General features: G+C 39.8%; 1 protein-coding gene across 1 annotated transcript; it reads right to left on the bottom strand.

Annotated features, from left to right (window-relative positions):
• Positions 1–1,400: 1,400 nt before the first annotated feature.
• Positions 1,401–26,412, bottom strand: si:ch73-105b23.6 (mucin-like protein). Its single transcript, XM_047351294.1, has 21 exons — positions 25,065–26,412; positions 21,866–21,999; positions 20,636–20,803; positions 20,340–20,519; positions 19,256–19,847; positions 17,723–17,872; positions 17,411–17,628; positions 15,431–15,506; positions 15,029–15,319; positions 12,704–12,940; positions 12,466–12,618; positions 12,086–12,264; positions 10,275–10,467; positions 10,048–10,167; positions 7,835–7,954; positions 7,678–7,698; positions 7,518–7,579; positions 7,226–7,409; positions 7,001–7,129; positions 5,307–5,445; positions 1,401–2,097 (listed from the first exon to the last, which is right to left on the bottom strand). Exons 1-21 carry the CDS (start codon positions 26,410–26,412, stop codon positions 1,956–1,958), a joined length of 4,836 nt encoding a protein of 1,611 aa, XP_047207250.1. The 3' UTR covers positions 1,401–1,955.
• Between the last annotated feature and the right edge of the window lie 178 nt (positions 26,413–26,590).

Genomic DNA, 26,590 nt, shown 5'->3' with positions numbered 1-26,590 from the left:
ATTAAATGGCCAGTCTTTGCACCTTATATCCACTTTCCCTATACTTACGTTAAAAAACAGTGGAGGACGTGTGATGCTGTGGGCCTGTTTCTCTTCCAAAGGCATGGCATGATGAACAATTTTAATCACAAGGAAGCTGAACTAAAAATCTGGTGACCTCTGCCAAACAACTGAAACTAGAATGTCAATGGGTCTTTCAGCAAAGGTCCAAAACATGTGGTCAAATCCCCGCAGAAACAATTGACCAGACACAAAGTTAACCTTCTTCTATGTCCATCTCAATCCTCAGACCTAAATCCTCCAGAAAGCCTGCTGGGTGAGTTGAAGAGGAGAGAGGATAAGAGTGTGCCCTCTGATTGATTTAGAGAGATTGTCTAAAGTAGAATGGTCTCTGTCTTTATGTCCTTTACCGTTATGAAGACTAGAAGCTGTCAAAGTGTTGACAGCAGATGTACCAATAATTGCAGGACAAGTGCAATTGTGAAAAAATAAACTTAAGGTGGAATCTATTTTTTGCTTAATAATTGTAGTGATTTTAAAGATCGTATTTTTCTAAAATCTTCAATTTGAGATTGTGCTTCTGGAATAAAAGATTTATTTATTTTAAAGCTTTTCATACATTTTTACCAAGAGGGTGTCAAATATTATGAAGGCTACTGTGGATGCACCTATAAAACTCTCATAAATGTTTGTTTTATGTTTTATAGGCCTGACAACATCAGTCAGTCAGTCATTTTCTACCGCTTATTCCATAGTGGGTCGCGGGGAAGCTGCTGCCTATCTCCAGCAGTCTATGGGCGAGAGGCAGGGTTCACCCTGGACAGGTCGCCAGTCCATCGCAGGGCAACACACAAACAACCATGAACACACTCATTCACCTAAGGGCAATTTAGAGAGACCAATTAACCTAACAGGCATGTCTTTGGACTGTGGGAGGAAGCCGGGGTACCCGGTGAGAACCCACGCATGCACAGGGAGAACATGCAAACTCCATGCAGAAAGACACCCGGACAGGAATCGAACCAAGGACCTTCTTGCTGCAAGGCAACAGTGCTGGCCTGACAACATCTTGGATTTAAATATTTTGGGTTGCAAGTCCTTCAGAATTTTCATTGTTACCGTTGAGGTAAACTAACTTTTCTTTATGTTCACTTTGCAGATTTGAAACCATGAGAGACAATTAATAACCCGCTATAATTAAGACTAAAGGAGAAAATATTTAGCATAACCTCCCTTTTTCTCGCAAATCCACAGCTTTGGCCTTAATGCTCGTCAGCTTCCAGAAATAAACTTTTCTCCCAGCATTACAAAGATGTCATTACTGTTTCAACAACAATTTTCAACATTCATTCAATACGCCATCAGCCATTTGTTTTTGAAATGATCTCTGAGGAAAAACGTTCTTGAATGGACCATTTTTATTATTGTGTCACAAGATATTTACAAAGGTTGTATTATTTTTACTTGCAGGACTGCTTCCAGCTACGTAGACTTTAGCAATGAAAAATAATTCAGGAGTCTGAAATTCAACAGTATATAAATAGTTTTTAGGAAACACCGGCACCTTTTTATGGACAGATGCAGTGGCTGTGATCATCCACAGTAGTTTAAATCATCTTTCTTTTGGGATGCTGAGCAGGAATCAGACACCTGGTACTTTGACAAATGCTACTGTTGGCTCGTTTTTAACTGGAACATAAAGAGCACTGCAGTGTTTTACTTTTAATCAACATTTCCTGCCATGACTGGACTTCTGCTGGGTCAGACAGATTGAAAACTGTTCAACACAAAATAAAAAAACAAATTAATAAACTTGTCATGATTCAGCTTTGTAGATCCAATTGCCTGATTGAAAATATAAATACTGTAATATTCAGCCTATCATTATTATCTCATACTGGGTCTGGAAAAGTGCTTGCTTTGTATTTGTTAAACTGATGGTCTCGTAGGGTGGGCTATCTTAGCCGCTGCCGGGGCGTGACGTTGTCCAAGACCCGAGGGCTGCAGTGGCTGATGTACTGCAGGGCCGGGTCAGCATAGTTGAAGGGTGGGGGGTTGAACTGCTGCTGGATGTGATCTGGCAACAAGTGGGGGAGGCTGCAAGAGAACACATCAGAATCCAGGAGTGAACAGAACGACCTACAGTGAATCTAAAGGTCTACAAACCTCTTGAAATGCCACGTTTTTGTAAAGAAAAATCATTCCCAAATCATTCCACCTTTAATGTGACATATATTCCGCTTAATGTAACTAAATTATAAACAGGGGGAAAGATGTGAAAAATTAAAGCTGCAGTAATCTAGTTGCATAAGTGAACAAATGCTTAAACTAACACTGTTTGATTTAGTTTCTGTGCTCAGTCTTTCTGCCACATTTGACTTGGGAAAATGTCTTCGACTCTGAGAAATCTCTTGTCCACAGCCCTCTTCTGGTGAGCCCACAGATTTTCTGTCAAATGTTGTTCTGGACTCTTGTTTGGCCATTGCAGAACTTACACTTTCTCTGGCTGAAGTCACGTTTTTTTTCAGCTTTGTAGTAGAAAGCTGATGGGTTTAGATAAAAACTGACCGGTATTTGGAGCTTCCCAATTTCCTCCACCTTAACAAAACCACCAGCACAATGCTGCCATGACCTGGTTTTACTGTGGGCATGATACGCTGTATTGTTTTTGTGTGACATACATTTAGAAAGCTTGGCTTCATCAGACCCATGAAGTTCTGGAAGATTTTAGACGGGCCTGGATGTACTTACGTAGAATGCTGTGTACATTTTTTGTATCCTTCTCCTCACCAATACCTGTGAAGAATTTCTTTTTTTGTAACCTCTTTGAAAACTATGGCTTCAGCTGACAGATCTTAGAGATTAAATGTCAGGAAATTCCTACAAAGACAGCTATCCTTTATTTCTGGTGAATCAGATTAACAATAAAAGATGGCAGGTGGGAACTCAAGAAGAATAATTGCTGGAATTTAATCAAAAGGAGCTTTAAAGTATTACTTAAAGGGCATGCACACTTATGCAAGTTCTTGCAGCCTTTTTTGTTTTTCTCACATTTTTATCCCTAACTGATTTGTTTGTTGAGTCAGTTGAATTGTGAAGGATAAAATATAAGTGGAAACAAATGATTTATCATAGTCTAATTTTTTTAAATCACAAAAACCTGGCATTTTAACAGTGTTGTGCATGATTCTGTGAGTCACTGTATCAGTGTTTGGTTCAGGATGCTTTATAGTGATGAACACATTTGCACTCTGCAGTCATTTAATGGAAGAACGACTGTAACTTGGGCTTTTGTTTGCAATGTGGTGTTTGTCTCCTTTAAATAAAAAGTTTTTATTTTCATTCTATTTGAATCTCCTGGCTGTGTTTATGTCTGTATCCCCCATATAGTAGACAATATTATTTGCAGGGTTTATGGAAATGTTTGGATGCACAACAGTGACTCATGCATATTCATGCGTTTTCTAGCCTAGATACCCAGGGAGTTAAAAAATACTAAAATCTGGGCCTAAAGCTGATCAAAAACATGGAGCTCACATCTGAGTGCTTCTCCAGACTCAGTGTTTTTACTGTCTATTTGCAGTAAAAACGTCCTACATTGTATATTATTAAAACTGCTCTCTTTGTAAATATCTATATCCCTTTTAATGTGGCACAGTCAGACTGTCCAACCTGCTGCCGAATCATCCCACGAATATCAAATTAAAAACAAAGGAAACACAACTTGTGAAATGATTTCTTATGATGTTGGCAGAAGCACTATCAGATTCTTTGTTAGTTGTTTAGTCACAGTCTTCTCGGAAAATGTGATAGCAGAACTTTAACAGAAGCGCTATAAAAGGTCTTTGCTGCTCCATTGTAGGAAAATAGCTCCAGGACCAGCGAGTTTACCACAGACCAAATAATCCAAGAATCTCTTTTTTTCAATTGCTGAAAGAAACACAGAGTTAATGCTCCTCTAGCTTTTGTTTTTTTCCCTCTAATCTAACATGATCCGACAATGCTGACGCAGACAGCATTCATATTCTGATTGAGTGAAAGCAGAAAAAGGAGGCCAGTCATCAAGGGGATTATGTGTCTCTAAGGCCCACTAACACCTGGTCCAGATGCCATACATCTGCACACTTACAAATGCACACTTTGTGGCACATTATAAAACAAAATGTTATGTGCATCTGGAAAAACTATTCTCTAGAATGGGTTTTCCAAGCTAGTTAAGCAGTATAACTCCCAACCTACCTAGATTAAGGTTTGCGAAAATAAGCTAAAGTAAGCTAAAAAAAAACATAAGGTAGCACAGCAGTTTAGGTCAGTTATGGTACTTTAAGATAAGCAACTCATAGCCAAAGAAAATGAATCACAGATAAGATATTTAAGCTACCTTGATATAAGGTGTTTTTTTCTAAACTGACCTGAGCTTAATTCAGCAAAGCTAAGATAAGGTAAAATTCAATAATAATTAAATGAAGATTTAATAAGAGGTTTAGCTAAACTAAGTTATGTCAAGATGAAATATATAGATGTCATAACTGAAGAAAACCTATAAAGGATAAGATAAAATCAAATAAGAAAATAAGACAAGGATGATATCATTACTCTGGTTTACCAAGGAATGTATCCACAAATAATCTTGTGTGGAATAAAAGTAAAGTTTCATAATTCACACAAATGCTGTTAGTAGGAAGTGTTTTGTTTAATATAGTAATAGAGTGGGCAGTTTGTCCTCCAACTGAGAAATTAAACAGGAGGAGGATGGTGCTGCAGAGGCAGCAGAACAGCAGACAGGATTTACAGCCTTCTAGTTTCTGGAAACGGCAATTTGTAGCCAGGGCAATTTGACTACTGTACCTTGAAATACAGTTGTGATTTTGTGTGTGTGTCATTCTTTACAGCAGTTTATTCTCTGAAGTCCGCATGAACCTTATCTTCCGCTGGCCAAAAGATCTGCTGACCCACCTAAAAACATGTTTTATATCCAGTCATTTGACTCAATTCTCCATTATTGCTTGCTTTCTAGGCCAATCGGGCTGTAGGATCTTTGCCAGTGTGCAGGTTTTGATGTGCTTGAGCTCACAGACTAAACCACCTGAAGTCTGATGTTTTGCTTTCACTGTTTGCATAAAGAATGAGTTAAAAAAAACATAGCTATTTTAAAATCCTGTGATTGCTCCAGATGTAGTTCCACAGCAGCTAGAGTCAAATCTAACTTGTTTTATCTATTTAATCTTTAACAACACTTTAGCAACTGATTAATGCCGGGTCCTAATTAAAAACTGTAAGGTCTATGTCCTGTTAATGCTACTCACTCTCCAGTAACAGTCTTCTTCCGGCAGCAGCAGTAGACCAGTAGAACCAGAAGCAGCAGCAGGAGCAGAGGTATGCCAATGCCCAGAACCAAACTCACAATTAGGTTCACGTTTGAGTCACGCGTCTCTGATCTTTCTGCTGGTTGACAATGTTTCATTAATTGAGAAAGCAAAGAGTAAAACAAATGCCAACATGACATTATCCGATTTTAATGTGCTAAAACCATATTATGGTTATTATTATTTTAAACATGCAAAAAGTCCTCTTTCATCTGTAAAATGCATTTGCAGCCTAATGAAGCAGAGCATATTTGAAAGGTTAATTAATTTAAAAACTCCTACATTATGTAGGTTTCTTACACAATCAGAGATATACATATAAATATATTTATTTCTGTTAATTTTGATGATTGTGGTTTGCAGCTAATAAAAACAAAATCTCAGAAAAGTTGAATATTACATGATACAAATAAAAGGGTTTTAACACAGAAATGTTGACATACTAAAAAGTTGCACCCTAAATCTTGGTCAGGGCTCCTTTTGCATGAATTATTGTTAATGTGGAGTGGCATGGAGGCAATCAGCCTGAAGCTCTGCTAAGGTGTAATTCAAGCACAGGTTGCTTTGATAGCAGTCTTCAGGGCCTTCATTTTCATTGTTGGCTCTGGTGTCTCATTTCTCTCTTGACGACACTCCGTAGATTTTCTGTAGGGTTTCGTCAAGGCCAGTATGCTGGCCAATCAAGCATGTTGATACCATGGTCATTAAAACAGGTATTGGTAAAATTGGCAGTGTGGTAATTCTGCTGGGAAATTAAATCAGCATCTCCATAAAACTTGTCAGCAGAGGAAAGCATGAAGTGCTCTAAGGTTTCCTGGCAGATGGTTGTGTTGACTTTGGACTTGATAAAACACAGTGGACCAACACCAGCAGACGGCAACTTAAATTCTGTCTCTCCACTCTTCCTCCACACTCTCGGACCTTGATTTCCAAATAAAATGCAAAATTAGTTTTCATCTAAAAAGAGGACTTCAGACCACTGAGCAGCAGCCCAGTTCATTTTCTCCTTAGCCCAGAAAAGATGATTTTAACATTGGCTCTGCTTCAGTAGTGGCTTAATACAAGAAACACGAGAGATGCAGCCCAAATCCTGGATAGGTTTGTGTGTGGTTGTGCTTTAAGCTCTTACTCCAGCTGTAGTCCACACTTTGTGAAACTCTTGAATCGGCTTTGCTTCACAATTTTTTAAAAGCTGCTGTTATCCATATTAAGTACTTCGCTTTTTCCTTCCACTTAACATTCCATCAATATTTTTTTGATACAGCACTGCCTTAAAAGCCAATTTGTGTTGCAATGATTGGTTGTGGCTTACTTTCCTTGTGAAGATTGTTAATGATTGTCTGCTGGCAAGTCAGCAGTTTTTCCCATGATTGCATTTCTGTATTAAAAACTCAAATCCAAATCTAATTTCACAATCAACTTTTATGAGAAACTAAATTTTGGGTATTCATTAACTGTAAGCCATAATCATTGAAATTTGCAGAAATAAATCTACCTCTAATGAATCTACATCTTATGAATTTCACTTTTCAAATTTAATAACTGAAATAAACGTTTCAATCATATTCTGATTGAGATGTCCTTGTGTTTTGCTTTGTTTTTTAACTTCTACCTATGGTTCTAAGCATACTCACCATATATACAGGACCGGCTTCCATCTAGATTAGCTGTGTCGTCGCAAACACACCTGTAGCCTCCGTAGGTGTTGATGCACATGGCATAAGTGTCACACCCCGCCTCCTTGGCCTTACACTCATCTAAATCTGTTTACAGAATCAAGGTGGCACAGTACACAAACACAACTTTATGCTTTGCTGTATTAATGATGACATATGTAAAAATGCACAAAAGCATTTTACCATCAACTGCCACGGTCTTTATGTCATAGAAGGTGCTGACTCTGGCCAGGTAGTCTCGGATGTACCAGTGAGGCGTGTCGCTGGAAACAGCCACTCGATATTCTTCCACTTCAGGGCTGGATGCATTTCCCTTACTGATGTTGTAGAATTTGTTTGCAAAACCTTTGGTCAGAATTTCATCCAGCTGATGAAAAAATTAAACCATTAATTTGCAATTGAACAAAAACTTATTACTGTAAGATGTCAACGATGAGGATGAAATAAGAGCACACACATGCCCAATATCACACACCTGCTTGCGTCCATCCGTTCTTTCATTTCTCCAGACAATGGAGATGTTAAACATGTTGTACCCTGTCGAGATATAAGTGTAGAGAATTATAAACTTCTCTGACACAAACTAGAGCTAGAGTTATTAAGCCAGAAATTAAATTGTAAATGGGAGGCCATACCTGGAGGATTTGTAGAGTTACCTGCAAAAGAGAAAAACTAAAATAATCAAAGACGTTCCCAACGGTGAACAAAGCTTAGACTTCTACTTGAATTACAATGCGACAGCATGCGTCTGCCACTTGCTAAATACTACTGAATAAATATCCCTGTACATACCACATCCGTCATTATTCTTGGAGTTTTTGTATCTGCAGAGGCATTCAAAAGATCCGTGTTTGTTCAAACACTCATACTTGGCATTCTCACATGCATTGAGCGCTGCACACTCATCCACATCTACAAAACAAAGACCAGCAATGACTCAACCAATTCGGCCATTACATGTAAATACAATGCCTCGCAGAAACACCTTGAACGTTTTTACTTTTATCCCATTGCAGCTACAAATGTTTATGTATTTTGGGGAAAACCAACTAAAATTTGTGCAAAATTGTGAAATGGAAGGAAAATATAACAATGTTTTTTCAGAAATAAAAGTCTGAAACGCTCACCAGGGAACAACACCAAGTACATTATGGAGTCAGCTCCTTTACTCTGACCACCTAAATAAAATCCACCATTAACAATTACCTTCAGAAGTCACCTAATTAGAAAGTACAGTCCAGCTTTGTGTAATTTTAATTTCAGAATAATTCCAGCTGTTCTATGAAGGCCTCAGAGGTTTATCACAGAACGTAAGTGAACAAACAGCATAATGAAGACCAAGGAGCACAGAGGACAGATCAGGAATAACGTTGTGGAGATGTTTAAAGCAGAGTTAAATCATAAAGCAACATTTTAACCTTTGAACATCTAATCTCACTGCTGAGTGGCAAGAAGAGAGCCATTGTTGAATCCTGTTAGTATTTCCAGGGTTCTGTACATTGTCCCTGATGAAAGTAGCACAACAAAAAGTTACCTGGGTGGGGATGACCCAAACTGGTCAAAGCCACGTTCCTCTGCAAGTGTTTGGCATTACATATACAATGTCAAGTGTTGGAAGTGGAACTCCTAAAATCTTCTGGGCAGTTTTGCCCCGCTGGAAGAGATCATTTTATTGTCTGCAGTGCAGCCTGTGTACTGCACTGTGGAGGCTTAGCAGAGGATGCTTTCTGTTGAAGCACTGTAGAACATTTAAGCACATATGATGAACAGCAATATGTTTTAGATTCCTCAGGAACAGCTGTCACAGCTGAGCTCTCCTCATCAGGCTGGAGGTGTTCAAAATCCAAAGACCTCTGTTTTGTAGATTCAAAAAGATTTAGTGGAACAGACCCTTTCACATCAGTGGGGATTGCATGGCCTGTCTGGACTCACTAAAGTCTACAACAACCTCCTTTGTTTTGTAAGTGCTAAAGACAAAGCTGCTCTGCAAATGCCACTCAGCAAACGTGGTACCTCTTGTTTTACTGATGAACCCCACAACAGTGGTTTACTCAGCAAATGTGCGTAATGTTTCTGGGGGGTGGATGGAGGAGTAGAATTTGGTGAAGAGGGTAAACAGGGGTGGGCTGAGCACACAACCCTGCAGTATGCCTGTGTTCATTATTCAATTAGGCAATATCAGGTTTCTTATGCTGTGGCGTTTGTGAAGTCCTGTTTACAGTTTGCCACAACCCCTATAGGGAGCACAGCAAATATGTGGAAAAAGTCTGTCTAGAGAGATGAGACCAACATATAACTTTCTGACCTACTTTCAAAATGTTATGTGTGGTATAAAACTAACACTGAACATCACTCTGAACATATCATCCCCACAGTAAAACTTGTTGGTAGCAGACTCATGGTGCAGAGTTGCTTTTCTTCAACAGGGACATGGAAGAGATGATTACACAAAAGATGAATGGAGTTAAATATATGGCCGTCCTGGAGGAAACCTGTTAGAAGCTGCAAAGGACTTGAGACTGGGGTGGATGTTTGTCATCCAGCAGGACAAAAGCCATTGTTACTAGCTGGCCCAGTCAAAGTCCAGACTTAAGTGTTTTTGAGGCTCTGTGGCCAAACTTTAAAATAGATTTAAAAATAGACACTTTCCATCCGGTCTGACTGTGCTTGAGCTGTTTACCAATTTAAGAATGGATGATGCAAAGCTGTTTCAGACATACCCCAAAAGACTAGAACTGTTATTCCACTGATAGGTGGTTCTACAAAGTATTGACTCAAGGCAGCTGAATACGCACCACACATTTCACATTTTCATTTGTAAACACCTTTGAAAACCATGCATCATTTTTCTTCCACTTCACAAATAAACTCTACTTTGTGTTGGTCTGTCCTCTAACACCACAAAGAAAGCTTGAAGCTGTTATGCGACAAAGTAAAAGGAGTATAAATACTTTTACGTGGCACTATTTGTCATTATTATTATTTAACAGGTCAACGTTTAGCACCTTCGCAGTTGTGTCCGTCTCCATTAAAGCCAGATTTGCATGAGCAGGAGTAGCTAAGTTTCGTGTTTCGGCAATCCGCATCCTTGTGGCAAGGGAAGGGGAAAGGAGGGCTGCACATGTCTGAGGAGGAACAGAGGAAAACAAGAGGAAGAACAGGAATCATGTCTGAGGTAGTAAGATTAAAATGTAATAGCATATTTATAAGTAATATATCATGTTCCACATACCATACTCAAAGCATTTGTATCCCTCTTTGCCATTAGAGACAGTACTGTCAGGACACTCTCCGCAGGTGAACTGGTCGGGGATGGAGGTTAGGTGACACTGAACCCCCCTGAAACACGGTTTGCCTCGACATACATCTGTTGTGTTCTCACAAAACTTCCCACTGTATCCCTTCATGCACAAGCACCCCACCAACTATGCAATAAAAAAGGAGGAAAAAGAAAAAGATTAAAATATGACAATTATTAAAAGCAAATGCCTTTTTACACCATATTAGAGGGACCTATATTTATCTGTTTTCACATTTTCTGACAATTATTTGAATGCATCAGAATCTTTATGAAAAGGAATTACAGGAATAATGAATTCAAATAATACTATGTAATCACAAGTGTTTCCATTTTACAATGAAGATAAGCTTTTTTAAAGGTTTTTATAAATGCTTTAGTTTAGGTTTTGAATTCCTTTAGCTAATGCTAAGTGAATGGCCTTCCTCTTCAGATGGTTTTCATTCCACAATAAGAAATTGTGAGACAGCTGCCCGACTTCTTAGCTTCAACTGTTAGTAGCACCTTCCTTATCAGAGACAAAACAATTATTTAGGGTGCTTGTGCAAAAGTACTGAACACACTTAGTATTATTTGGTGGGTTTCATCTTGTCGTCCCAACTTACTATTCCTATAAAAAGAAAACCTGTAAAAAATATGCAAGAAAATATGTGGCTCAATCAGAAAATGCTACAACTACATCAAATCTTTACTCACGGTTTACCAAAAACATAAAAATGTTCTTATGGACTATATTGGGATTTGGGTGAAAGGAATGTGAAAAAAACACAGTCTGCTATGGAGATGCCTAACTCAGCCATACACAACAGGTGAAGCACCATTCAACATGTAATTGTATCAAGGAGAGGGAGCATTTTACATTTTTACAGTTTTTGGAGAGGAGGTTGGAGGAGAGTGCCTCAAGTGGAGGAGTTCAAGTATCTTGGGGTCTTGTTCACGAGTGAAGGGAGAATGGAGCGGGAGATCGACAGACGGATCAGTGCGGCTGCCACAGTAATGGGGACGCTGTGCCGGTCCGCTGAGCCGAAAAGCGAAGATCTCAATTTACCGGTCGGTCTAGGTTCCTACCCTCACCTATGGCCATGAACTTTGGATCATGACCGAAAGAACGAGATCCCGGATACAAGAGGCTGAAAGCTTCCTCCGTAGGGTGGCCGGGCACTCCCTTAGAGATAGGGTGAGGAGCTCGGCCATCCGAGAGGGGCTCTGAGTAGAGCCGCTGCTCCTCCACATCGAGAGGAGCCAGTTGAGGTGGCTTGGCCATCTATACCGGATGCCTCCTGGACGCCTTCCTCGGAAGGTGTTCCAGGCTTGTTCCACCAAGAGGAGGCCCAGGGGATGGCCCAGGACACGCTGGAGGGACTATGTCTTTTGGCTGGCCTGGGAACGCCTTGGGCTTCCTCTGGAGGAGCTGGAGGACGTGAAGCGGAAGAGGACGAGTACGAGTATGACTTAAAGTTTTTGCAATTGTGACAACAGTGACTGTTTGAGTGTCCAGTGAACTACCCCTCCTTCATTCGTTACAAAAAGGCGGGAATCACCATAGCAACAACAGATTTTAGCATTCAGTCTCCAGTTCCTATTTTCTGTGGTTTGCCAAATTCTACAGGCTAAAAGATGGAGGTTGATGAATGTTGGATTTTGAGGCATTAGTTGCTCTGGCCCCCTTTCAACATTAATTTAGAAAATGTCTTATTCCTCTGGGGTTTAAAAAAAAAAACATCTTAAATCCAAGAGTACAGTACCTGGAACTTTCCCTGCAGATTACTTTCAGCAATGCTGTCATACAGGCAGGTTCCTCCATTAAGACAGTTGCAGACACGCAGGATGGGGGTGAACAAGGAGCTCGTCTGTTTGTCGCTGACCTTGACAGTCAGCTGGACAGGCTGAGTGCTGAGGGGTGTCCATGTCAGGGAGCCGTCACCTGGAAAGGAACAGGAAAAGTACACACATACCAATTACACAACGCAGTTGTCATAGGAGGAGGAAGAGGGTCTCCGTCTGTGTGACCCATCTCCTGACTCAACAGCAGTTCCCTCTCCATCCCGCTAAGAAAAGTCAACAGTCATGTCATCAGTAGCAGTGATGGATGGAGGAAGAGGGGATATGTTTGTGTGTGTCTTACCACTGCCAACATTGGCCCCCGGAGGCCTGGGGAATAGCAATGAGTAGGTGATGGGGTCACTGTTTGGGTCCTGAGCCACAATTTGAATGCTGACCTGTGAGTTGACCTTACCCTGTATCACAGTGGGCTCTGTCACTATGGGTGGCATGTTGCCTGCCACATCACAAACACGCAGCAGAACATTAGTCTCAGGCAAAAACAAAAGCACTTAAAGTTCTAGAAATGTAGATATTCGCACCATAAATGAGAGCCAGGTTCCTGAACTGTGTCTGGGCATCTAGAGTCTGTTGGCCCAGGTCAGAGATGCCGGATGCTAGGCTGTCCTGTACGCACTGCATGCTGTCTTTACAAATTTTCTTCTGCGTTTCCAGCTCAGTAGGACTGAAGTGTTCCAGCAGGAGCTTGGTGGAGTTTGTAGCCAGTGGAACCTTTGGAGGCGAAGAGAACAGCAGGCTTTCAGGACCTGGGACCGCCCCTGGAAAACAGGTGAGATGTGAGCAGAGACTCTGCAACCGATTAATTGCTTTGGTAATTTCACTCAAACTGAAAATGGACTTCAGATGATGCTGGGTTGCGGTCAGAGTGGGTATATTTATTCAGAAAATCAAATCCAACTCAGTGGCTGGGAATACCTTGGGATAAAGGTACAATCTTTGCTGTTTGTTGCATAGCAAATTAACACTATTAAACATGTCAACGTTGATGCTAAGAAACCTGTGGTCAAAGGTTGCCGTTGATGCAGTTTTATCTGAATATCTAGATCTTGCTACACAGGTCTACAAGCTACCTGCTACAATAGCTATGCTAGACTTATGTCTGTTTATGTCATTCAGTGTTGGGAAAATAGTTTGCGGGAATTCCTTATGAAAGGTTGCTCCTCCAAATCGGTGCCAGATACATCTGAAAATAAACAGAATGAGATTAAATGGAAATATTGTCTGCAACAACTTTAACTCATAAAGCTGAAGAATAAAAATGCAGTTTTTCTTTTGGTTTTTTTTAACCTCAGATTACTTTAATAGCATATTAACTAAGGGTGCCAAAAGCAAATACATCGAAGCATGTGTAGACCATTGTTGCAAATTTGACTCAAACCACCACACATAAATCCAGGCACTCAGGGTTTAATACTGTTTGTTAGGTTTCCTCTTCCTGTTCATTCTATTTCTGTCACAGATTTAATTTCACTACCTCTCCCATGACAGTGGAAAACCACCCGCAAAAAAATAAAATTAAAATGTGTGAAAGACTTCAGGATGTAAAACTGTAAGAGACTTTCCAAGAGATTTAGAAAATACTGGAATTTTGGTGACACAAGCAAGAAAACCCAGCCCTATTTGGACCTCTATGGCTTATTTATACTTTTGAGTAGAAGCACCATTTTAAGTTTAAAAGGATCACCGGACCTTGGACCTCTTCTGAATTATCAAAATGATATCTTGTAGGGTTTTTACACAATCACAAAGTTTTATGATTTTCTGGGATTTCACCACAAAATGTTCAGCTTAGCATGTCATGATATAGCGCACTCTGCGAAATATAAACAAGCTTTCTGATTTAAACCACTTTCAGACCCATAGTTTCTTCTCCATGATAAATATGTATACATCTAAACATAAGCTTTTTCGTCTACTTTCACCCAGTGTGATTATTGCTGGTATCAGACTCACGGTCGCCTGTAAAACCACACCAGCACATAAAAAGTGCACCACCAGTCTCCTTTTGTCATCCCACAGTGGCTGTGTGCAGGTGTTTTGTGTTAGTGCTGTGTTCCTCTCTGCCTGCAGGGTGTGACGGGCAGGTGCAGCCACAACAGGTGTTTCTTCTTGAGCCCAATTACCAGGGCTTCTTAAGGAGCAGGAACCTGGGGGGTGGTCAGCCTGTTGTCTCTGCCAGCATGGTAACTTGACTGTCTTCTGCAGTTCTCTTCATTTCCTATGCCTGCTCTAATAGAGTTTCTTGCCCTGCTTTGCAGATCTGATCACTCTCTGACAGTGTGGAAGCGTGGAGACACCAAACCATCACTCACCTGCCGGTCCACCCTCCAACACCGCGTGCTCAGCTGAAGCACAGCTGCTATGGATCACAAAGAGAGAATGTCAGCACTGTAAATCTATGTGCTACTCCTCCTGCCAAACTCAGCCTCTGTGGGGAAGACTTATCACCTCCAACAAGCCATCATCCACCACCAACAGTAAGCTACCTGAACCGTATCCTGCACTACTCTCCATAACTTCCTGTGAACAACAATAACCTCTCTTCTCTCCCCCTCGGTGCCAATCCAGATCCCTCCAGCAGTTCCAGTCCGTATTCTACCTTGTTTTGTACATATTTCAAGAAATTGTTAAATTGCTGTTCAGTCTCCGTAATTGTGTCCACAGTCAGTAAAGCCAACATTATGACACCTTTTTACAGCCATTATAATTCTTCCCTGAACTGCCACCTCAAAACTGGAAGTTAGGGGCATTCCTAGCATCATATCTGCCACATAAAACACAATAACGTTTTTGCCCCTTATTTTCACAAGCCATAAAAATTGTGCCGGTCTCCATGGTCCACTCACAGGACAAGCAAAAGAGTTTCAGCCTCTCCTCTTCAGGGGGGTTGAGATCCCCAGAGGAGAGGACCTTGCCATCCGACATGAGGAAATCATCAGACCGGTTGGAGCTCCAGAGACCCAACAGACCCACAGTGCGTTTGTAAAAGTTCTGAGGGACCTCCACCATGGCTCCCAGCTGACTGTAGCCTTCGCTTCGCCACACGACCACCTTGAGACTACTGGCATACACTGCTGCACAGCGATTCACAGAGAGACAACGGACTGCAAAGTTCCTCTTGTCCTCGTACACAACACCTGAAAGGACATGTACAATATATTCATAACAGTTAGGACAATAGATGTTGTCTTACAGATCTATAAAATATATTTCATTTATGTACAACAAATGTGCATGATGAGTTTTACCGATTCTGACTGATACTTCAACATTATCCACAAAGATCTGCAATCCACTGTCTTTGTCAGAGCACTTCCACTCAATCTGACAAAAATGGATAAAGATTAAAACTAGTTAAAGGTTTGGTTCATGTACAAGTTTGTTTTACTTTACTAAAATTAGGATGAAGAAAAATGAAACATGGGAATACTGTGTTTCCCTTTGTAGAGGTGGATACTGGCCCCACAATCCGCCTCACAGTAAAACACATATCAAGTACAAATTCAGGTTTGCTTTTGCTAATATTGATACTGAGAATAAATATGTAAACATAGATCCATACGTGGAGGGCCTTGCATAAGTCTCCATATTCCTTTGAATCTTTCAAACTTTTCAAACCTTGCTGTATCGTATGTAGGATATTATGTGACAGACCATCACAAACGGCATATTTATGAAGGGAAAGTGATCCATAGTTACAAAAGTCTAAAATTTGACGTGTATCGTGAAGACCAAGGAATACAGCAGATCAGAAAGAAACATCTGGAAAAGTCTAAAGAGGGGGATGCAGCAAACGTGTGGCTCTGATCAGCTGAGACCAACAATTACTGATCTGGCCTGCATGCAAAACACTGTGTTTAGGGGAAAAGCATGTTACACTGAACACAACATCCCCATCAACATAACACATAGTGGTGGCAGCATCATGCTGTGGGGATGCTTTTCTTCAGATGGGACACCGAAGCTGGTCAGAAATGATTCAAGGAGTTAAATACATGACAATTCTGTAAGAAAACCTGTTAGAGGCTTTAAAAGCTGGAGACTGGTCAGAGGTTCACCTTTCAGCAGGACCCTAAACATACAGCCAGAGCTACAATTAGATGATTTAGGTCACTAGTATCCAAATGTCTTTCCAAGTGGGCCAAAATCCCCAAGCTGAAAGTTCTTTTGGAACAAAAAGTATAATTTGTTTCTTAAATTAAGAACAGTAAAATAAATTATATAATTAATTGTTATCTGCTACACTCTAAAGTAAGCATGTAATATTTTAATGAAATGAACAAAATAGTCAGATTTTTGTGGGATCTGTTAATCACTGCACACCTGAAAAACTAAATTTTGACTTTTCGGGGGGACTGCAGTGTTTTTCATCTTGTTGGTAAAAAAAAAAAAAGGATTTTGTTTATGCTCAGAAACAAAACTGCAATATGAGTTAGTCTTGAAAATGCTTGGTGTAATCAGCCACGTTTAATCAACCAGTGGATTCAAAGCTTCTTTTGAGTAAAAGTCACTGGATGTTTGTGGTCCTATTTACTATGAAATTAAACCTAACCTAAAAAACATGATTAATAAAAGATTAATATTTTGCAGTGCTTTAACAGTTTACATTTTAATTTGTCTGTGAAATTCATCCTTTCAAAAATTCAAAAAACTGGTAATCTTCATATTGCCTGTGTTGGCGGGCCAAATTTTTACCATTGTTAGGTAGTAGCCAGGGGGGTGCACAAAATCATTCAAAGGGTCACAAATTTCCCCTAGGCCTGGTTTAGGTTAAAGCATATTCATGTGTTAGAATGATGTGAATAAAATTGAGAATCTGTAGCAAGACATGAAAATTAATGTTCACAGACTTTCTCCACCCACTCTGAATAATCGTGATCTATTCTCTCTAGATTTGCAGAGATGGTGGAAACAACCTCCTGAACATGTGCAGTTGTAATTTCAATGAATGGGGGTGTTTGTGTACAAATGCATGCCACACTTTCACACTATATTGCTACAAATATCTGAACATCATGTATAATTTTTATTCAACATTTCAATTATGCACTACTTTGTGTTGGTCTATCACATAATATCCTGAAAACTTCAAGAGGTATGAATAGTCTGAAACAGCCCAATATCAAAAATCTCTTTAATATAAGCTAAAATGATCAAACTCAGAGGTCAAAACTGAATTTTTTATATTGTGACTATTGCTGTAGCTCAAACTCGTTTTCAACCCTGACCTTGCCGATGCCTTGGTGGAAGGCAGCCATGCGCACCACCACTGGGACCTCAAAGATCCCCCTTGCGACTGTGTTTAGCTTTTCGATCTGTCCTTGTAGGGTGAAGATATTAGAGCCCCTTGCAGATGAGAGACGTAATATCACAAACTCCCCCAGGGCCTTAAACGAGTACTCTGTCCCATCAAAGGTGATGAAATGCAGGCTCCCATACACCATTGCTGTAAGGAATCATTGCTTTTTACTTTTAAAATATGAAAAAAGCAGATTAAGTGATATTTTATTTGTTTTCTGTTTAAACGAGGGACTCCTCACCCTGGCCGTGTGTTGCCCCATTGGACGGGGAAGAATCGCTGCGACTGCTGATGCTATAACCTTGACAGCGATCCAAAGGTCTCTTGCTGAGGTAAAGATGGCACAGGGAAGAGTTGATGCAACACCACTGAAATGGAAGAAGATCCTCTTCTGCAGAGAAAGGTTTTGTGAAATGATGTCACATAAAAATGCATTGCTTTAGTTGGATGATCAGATGAGATGTCTAGTTAGTAAGGCATTGCAGATTTAAAACAACCAAGCATGGGTCTTTCTTTTCCACTTAAGATAGCTCCAAACCCCCACAAAAAAAGATCTGTAATCTTTTTTACAGCGGGGAGAAAACCCACCCTTAGGAAATAGCATAGTTTTGTTTTAGTTTGTGATGCACTGCTGCTAACACACTGCCAGTCCTTGGTCCTCTCCTATGCTCTCTGCTCTTCATTTCACCCAACAGGTTTTTCTACAGGATTTAGGTCTGAGGACTGAGATGTGCATGAAAGAAGATGGAGTTCATGTCTGATAAACATTTCAGTTATGATTTGGTCGAATGTTTGGAATTATTATCCAGCTGAAAGACCCACTGATGAACCATAGATTTTCTATGTATTACTGACAGGTGTTTCAAAGTTTCCATTGTGCCATCAGTTCTAATGATGTTCTCAGGGCATCTGGAAGAGAAATTGGCCCACAGCTTTAGAGAACCCTCACCATATGGTGGGAATGAGGTATTTTTCCACATATTTATCTTTTGTTTTCCACTAGAGCTATCTGGAGTGTTTGTTGCTGAAAAGCTAAATTTTGGTTTGCGACCAGACCAAAGGATTCCCTTTATGTCAGGGTAAAGTGGAGTAGCATGTAGCAAACTCAGCATGCTCAAATATGTGATGATTGGAGAGTAGAGGGTTTTTCCTGGCATCTAATGGTTTTTATGGGGACTTGGTGACCTCAAGATCCTACTCTTTGCTGCAGTTCTCTAACAGTGAGCATCTGAGATCTTTTTTTCAACCTTCCTTACCATCCTGAGTCTGTTTGGTGTTTAGACATGGCTCCTCATCTAAACTTTGCTCCAACTGTATATATGGGCAAGTCTAAGTTGGTATCTATTTTCATGTGGCCGTTTCTTGACTTAAGACATCTGCATGATATAAATGGCATGTTCTTTTGATTTTCCAATTTTGAAGAGAGTCTAAGAGAAATTGGTTTCTGTGTTACGAGATATTTATACCCCTGGGAAATTACAAGTTAAATGTTTTTAAACAGTCTGGTAAAATTACATAATCCTATCTTTACATTTATTTTTCATTTATAAATTCTTTGCAGTATCAATAAGCGTGGCACAATTATTTCTTAACATAGGATTTTTTTCCCCACTGAATGAGCTCAAATTAGTTGTTAATTTTTTTTGTGTTGATTGTGTTCCTGCAATGAAAGATGAATTTTTTTTCAAGCAAACCTTTACCAGGGGAAGAAATAGTTTTGTGTATAATGTAATTTTTTCAGGCTGAATTAACAAAAAAAAGGCAGAAGTATTACCAATATGTTTCTGTGTGCTGTGTCCGTAAAAGTAGCATTCGTTGTACCCAGCCACCAAGGCACCCTCTGGATCATACACACAGCTCTTTCCAGCGCCAAATTGGTTGGACAGGAGCAACCTAAAGACGGGTCCAGAGGAACCCCCCCACCGCTGAGACCTCAGCTTCTGAACTGTTCCACCTGGATCAGTGAGATCCTGTACGAATGCCAGGTCCTCCAGAGCCTGGGTCCAGGTGCAGGGACAGGAGGGCAGCCCCACCGTCCACTTAGCGGGATCAGGCTCCTTCTTTGACCAAGCCTGGCATTTGATTTGGGCATCATCATCTGACCCTTGTGGCCCAGTCAAATCATACACCAACTGGCCAAGATTCCCTAGCGTTCCTTTAACTTCATTAGGTCTGTATCTGCCTGCAGGCCCAAAGAGGTTCTCTGGGGGGATGGTGGTCTCCTTGAAAGTGGTTCTTCCATCTGTGTAGCCAATAAGAGCATCGTGATGCTTCCTAAACCCAGGTCCCCATTTCATCTCTCCATATCGCAGAAGGGCAAAGGAGCGTACTCCATCCGTAGTCAAGATACACTGGAAAGTGTTAGTCTGCAAAGGAAAAATCATTTACAGTCATCAAAGGCTACAAAGGTTGCTAATCTTTTTATTACATCAGAACTATTTCAATTAAATAAGCAAGACGTCAAAGACTGCAAAAAGAAGACAAGCAGCAGCAAATGTGTTCTACAAAGAAATCCCTTAAGACTGAAGCGGCCACTAGGTGGCAACAGAAGATATACCAAACAGGAGGTCTGTTCAGAAATCATGACCTGTTTTTCTCCCAGGTAGCTCTCACACTGCACAATAACATTTAAAGTATGACAAGCATACAAGCAAACAATAACAATTCCTGCCCCATCACATCTCTTTAAAAACAGAGTATAACAAACATGGGTAAAATGCTCAAGATCCTAGAATAAATTTATTCTAGAGATCAAATATGTAAGATCTGTATATTTAGTGAGGTTCTTAATTTTTTTGATGTTTTCTGTATGTCACACTATGTGCCAGGGTTAAATAAATCCAGAAAGAAAACCAGACCTCTGAAAAGTTAATCTTCTGATAGGAGACGGGCATCACGTTGTCCCAGGTGATCTTGAGGATCCAGGCAGGGGAAAATGAAGGTCTCTGTTTCAGACCCTCAAACCTTGTCACTTCATCTGCTGTGCGAATAAACACCATCTGGGAGTAAACATCTGATGCATCCGGTTTAGAATATTCCTAAAAAGAATCAAACAACAATGATCATGTTTTTCATTTATAGCCAACAGCGAAAACAGATTATTCCAGACAGATTTCTGACAACACACAAGGGTTGACCTTTGTTTACATCTAACCTGATAGTACAGCTTCCCCTTCCCTTGGGTGAGGTCACCATCATCCCAAAACACGGCCAATAATTGCACTTTTATGTCTTCAGGGAAACCGTTAGCGGAAGGAGACGGGAACAGATATTGTTCATTCTCAGCCAACGACTGAAACTGGACCAGGCCGTTATCAGAAAACTGTGAAAAGGAAGTTTAAACAGTCAGGCTCTTTAACTTAAGTACATCACAGCTGATACAATGTTCATCCATCACAGCCTATTATTTATGTTGCTCCTAAATGCAATATAATTTCATTCTGTATATATATATATATATATATATATATATATATATATATATATATATGTAGAATATATATATAGTATATTATCCTACTAACGCTTCTTGTTGATTCCTCAAATAAATTGTGAAGAATGAAATACTTTGATGTGAATATTATAGTGTGACATAGCTCAGTCGGCCTGAACATTGAGCTCATCTCATTATATTTTGCTTAGATGTATTTTATATCTTTGTTTAGCAGTGCCCTCTATTGACGCAACTGGTTAAGATGTGTATAAAATAAATTCATCTTATCTTCTGGTGCAGCAGAATAACCTCAAACAGTACAGTTTTAGAAAATCCACCCTTTGAATTGACATGACAGGGAAAAGCTTTTTCAGTTCCACCATCAGAAATATAAACATGCGTTTTGCTAAATGCTGCTGGAACCTTAACTTGAACAGTCTGTTTTGGTCAAATGAGAATTTTGGTAACAAACATTCCAGGTGAGTCAGGTATGATGCTAAGGATGAAAAGCATGTATGATGCTGTGGGCCTGTTCCTCCTCCAAAACACTTCAGAACCATGTTAGAGTGCATGGAGTCTTGAACATTTTGAAATAATTAGAGATTTTAACAGAATATCTGATGGACTCTCCCAGAAAACTGAAAATGGGTGATTGTTGAGTCTTTCAGGATAATGATCACAGAAATGATTCATTATGCACAAAATCACCATTCTTCCATGGCGATCTCAGTTTCCATACCTAAATCGTATAGAAAACCTGTGAGGTGAGCTGAGAAGAAGAGAGGATAGGGGAGGACTCAGGACTGATCTAGAGAGATTGTGCAACGAGGAATGGTCAAAGTTACCTCTCTCTTTGTGCTCCAACTTTTTCAAATGTTTCTGAGAGAGATTCATTGTTGTCCTATTGACAAAACGATGTGGTATTAAGTATTATTGTGAAATCACACTCACATATATCCTGTCATAGAGTTTCCCCATGAAAACAAACCCTGCTGGTGGTGCGATGTAGGGAGAATTTCCATCTTTTGCTTCAATTTTCACTTCTTTATCTCCAGCTTCTGCTCCATATGGGTACAGAGTGCTCTCTGTGTGGGGAAGCAGACTGTCACTTTTGTTTATCCAGCTATCAATCTAAGACAATTATATTTATTTGCTATCAGTGTATTGAGAGAATATTTTAAGACATTGTTTTTGGAATTAAAAATGTATGTAATTTTACATTTTACCTTGTTCAAATTACTTTAAACTAGTAGTTTCACCATTTTTCTTTCTTTTTTAGGATATTGGTAGTTTTAAATGGTGTTAGCAAATACTGCTGAGTTTTCTTGCAACGGCAAAGTAATGGCAAGGAGGCCTTTCACCCTCAAAGACTTTGAGCTCCTCACCAAAGATAAATAGTCAAAATACAAGAATAAACATGAAAAAGGTGGTCAGAGATTATAAAAAGGAGTTGATTGCTGTAATACCAATAAACATTTTTCCATTGGTTATTCAGAATGGTATGCATAATTTTTCAATTAAATGTTAAAACAGCTAAATTATTTATTTTATCTGGTACTGTTTTTACATTGAGCCTTCTGATAGTTCACTTTGATGAAATAGAGAATAGTTTTTCAGCTAACAGCCGCTGAGAACGATGCAAAGACAAAATGGAAAACAAGTTCATCTTCCAAAATATTACAGTGGTTTATGTTGATGATATTTCAATAAAACCATTTACATTTGTTGCTTATTTGCACTGAAGGCTGTTGGTCAGCGATCTATAACCTTCTCAATCCCAGGTGAAGCACATAAAAGTACAGCTCAAAAAGTTAGAATGTCATGAAAAAGTTTGTTATCTGATGTCACTCATTTCTTAACGGGAAACTCCTATTTAGCTATCGGTACCTTTGTCAGTGTGGGCTGGTACCAAGTCCTGCTGGAAAATTAAATCAGCATCTTCATAAAGCTGGTCAGCAGAAGGAAGCATGAAGTGCTCTAAGATGTCCTGGTAAATGGCTGCATTGACTGTGGACTTCAGAAAACCCAGTGGACCAACTCCAGCAGATGACACAGCACCCAAACCATCACTGACTGTGGAAACTTCACACTGGGCTTCAAGCAACATGGATTCTGTACTTCTCTAGATTCTGGGACTTTAAAGAGCAGCAAAAGTAAACATTTTTTGCAGATAAACTATAAATGTATATTACTGTGCAAATCTTGACATTTTCATGTAAACTTGTTTAATTCTGCTATATTTGGCCGGAAACAGTTTTAGTGCTGCTGGTTAAGAAGTGGCTCTAGGATTTGTCTGTGGCTCTTGTTGTGCTGACTCCAGCCTCAGTCCGCTCCTTATAAAGCTCTTTAAAACTCTTTAATGTATTCAACTTTCTCACGGCTGTGGTTATCCCTGTTTCTGGTGCACCTTTTCCTACCACACTTTTTCCTACCACCGAACTTTCTATGAATATGTTTTAACTTTTTCTCAAATTTCTGAGATGCCTTAATTTTCGATTTTTCTTAGCTGTAAGCCAAAATTATAAGTAGTTCTGTGTTTCACCCGATATGTAAAGGATCTATATATAATACATGAGTTTTACTTTCTGAAACAAGTGACAGAAAATATTGAACTTTTTCATGACAATGTAGCATTTAAAACTGAATCTGTAACATAAAACAGAATGTGGCTGCATTGGTGAAAATGTTACTTTCATGTGCTAGTTATTTTGCCCCTTCACCATTTTTCTTTTTCTATAATTTCTCATCTGACTTTTTCTTGTAATAAAACAGAGGCGATGTTTTATGCGTCAATTCTTTACTGCCATCAGGACTTTTCATGTCCACTGTATCCACAAAGGATGAATTAAAACAATTTTTCAGAATCTCCTCTATGTTTAGTGTAAAGAAATGTGGTTATTTGTCTCCAATTAATAAAATTGAGATAAATTGTATTAATATTCTTTGATCAGGGATTGTATTCTATCATATTTTGTATGAGTCAACTGCTCAAAATGGGGATCAGAAACATAAGTAGTGAAAATAAGGTGTAACACAAAGTCCTCAGAAAATAATATACGGCTACATGTATTGGTTACATAAGATTTTTGCATTCTTATGATTACTTATCTCATTAATTCATCAAAAAAACTAAACTTCCTAGAGAGATATAAACTGAGGCAATGATTTAGTACATGGGTATGAAATGTTTTCTTTCAGGTACAAAACGAAAGTAGGAGTGAACCGAATATTATGTCATGGTTTGTATCTCATTAAGCCAATGGCACACATAGTGCTCTATATCTATTTGTGATCCTGTTCCTTTTGTGTTTGAACACATATATTAGAGAGAAATCTTTTGTAACTGCTTATTGTATTTAGCAGTACAACAAATAGCAAATTGAACTGGTGTCCTGTCTTGCAACTAGAATGTGCTTTAATCTACTGTGAGCAAGTCATAACATTTTACCAGAAAAACTTAAAAAATGCTAGCTTTCCATTGAAGGCCTGTAATAAGCCTGCCAAGGCTAACAATACACTAGATGGTACTACATAGTCAGAGTATGTTTACATATAAGCTACATCTACAGTTGGACGGATATCATAGAACATAAGGAAGCTAACATACGAAGCTACAGACTTCATTTTATTGTTTTCCACACTTTACTGAAACTATTCTGACTGTTGTGTAGTTAAACATGCTTTTTTGAAAATCAGGATGGCTACTACTAATCTATCTGCAAGGTTTAAGTACATTTACCTAAACTGTCTGACATAAGCAGTAATTTAAGTATTGGAGACTTGACGGGGAGACCCAAACGTTGACTGAATTTTCAGTCCCTGGTGTACTAACTTTTAGCAGTAAAAGATGCAGTGTGCAACATAAACATAGACACAACAGCTTACTTTTTTGTTAATTTCCTATTAGTTGTCATTACTAGCTTGTCACTGTTCTGAACTGCAGCTAGCTGTGGCAGAGACGACAGCCGCTTTTGGCTAAAACATCATTTTAATGTTAATATCTTCAGATACAGCATATTAGAAAGACTGGAGTTGTCTTTTTTGGTGACTGCATTGTTGCCTTTTTCAAATGGGATTTCATAAAAACTTGGCTTGCGTACCATCAGGAACTGGTTATCAAAATGTGATGAATAACAAATACATAGCTAACCTATCCTAGTTGAGGTTTTGCAAACTGGGTTGTTTTCTGGACATGAACAGGCATAGCTCCCTGGTAGGTTGGTACAAGATGACTGCTGAGGACATGCGTTGGGGGACAAACACTCATTCAAATCTACGCATCCTCCTGTTCCATGACCATTATCCTTGGTTGCTTCCCAGCCTCTGTTGCATAAGCATCTGAATCCTCCTACATGGTTGATGCAGGTAGCAGCAGAGTGACACTGCCCATTTCCCTGCAGGCATTCATTAATGTCCACACATAGGGAACCAATACTCAAGAAGCCTGGCTGACACACACAAACAAATGACCCCGGAGTGTTATGACATTGAGAGAGGCGATGGCACGTATTGGTCAAGGCAACACACTCATCTACATCTTTGCACCGAGTGCCATCTCCAGTGAAGCCTGTGGGACAGTGGCAGGAGAAGGAGCCAGGTGTATTCCAACACTGTGCCAAGGGATGGCACGGTGATGTCTCACATTCATTGTTGTCGACACATGCCTCCCTCTCTTCATGATAACCCAATAGGCAGGAGCAATTGTATGCTCCAGGTAGGTTTGTGCACACCTGGTCAGGCCGACAAGTGTTGTTGTATTTGCATTCATCAATGTCCTCACAGGCAGAGTCAATGGGTTTGTATCCGGGAGAGCACCGACAGATGAAAGACCCTACCGTATTGTTACAGAAAGAGTTCTCTGGACATGGGGTACCATTTGGGTCAAGACATTCATCCACGTCCAGACACTTGGTACCATTAAAAAAAAAGCCTTTGTTACAAGGACAGCGGTATGAACCTGGAGTGTTAAGACATGTGGAAAAAGGGTGGCACACTGAGGAGTTGAGAAGCTCTGAGCATTCATCTACATCCATGCACTCTGTACCGTTGCTCCAGAATCCCTTAAAACAATCACAGTAATAAGAGCCAAGAGCATTCATGCATGCTCCATTTTTGCAAAGCTGCCCCATGTGGTTTTCACTGCATTCATCGATGTCCACACACAAGTCAGCACTGTTGGAAAACCCGGTCTGACAAAGGCATTTGTAGCTTCCATTGGTGTTCACACATGTGCTATGATCAGGGCAGTTGGAGTTGTCCAGGCATTCGTCAATATCCCTACACTCTGTGCCTTGGTAGCCTTTCCAACACTCACAGATGCTAGATCCAATTGTGTTCAGGCAGTTGGAAAAATTAGGACACTGCATCAGGCCAAGGGAGCACTCATTAATGTCCAAACACAGGAAGTTATTGCGTGAGAATCCTGGGTGACAGGTGCAGTTGTAGCTCCCTGCTGTGTTAGTACAGCTACTGTTGTCAGGGCACATGAAATTTCCCATCTCACATTCATTTATATCCTGACAGTGTGTCCCATTGTTTTGAAAACCTTCCCAACAATTACAGACGTAAGAGCCATTTGTGTTGCTGCAGTACGAGAATGGAGGGCAGACTTGACCTTTTAATTGGTCGCATTCATTTATGTCCCTGCAGTCAGAACCACTTCCTTCATATCCCTTT

This window comes from Girardinichthys multiradiatus, chromosome 22, assembly GCF_021462225.1.
Source record: "Girardinichthys multiradiatus isolate DD_20200921_A chromosome 22, DD_fGirMul_XY1, whole genome shotgun sequence".
In the NCBI taxonomy this organism is placed as follows: domain Eukaryota; kingdom Metazoa; phylum Chordata; class Actinopteri; order Cyprinodontiformes; family Goodeidae; genus Girardinichthys; species Girardinichthys multiradiatus.
The sequence above is the reverse complement of the archived record's forward strand: the minus strand, read 5'-3'. Positions and strand labels throughout refer to the sequence as shown.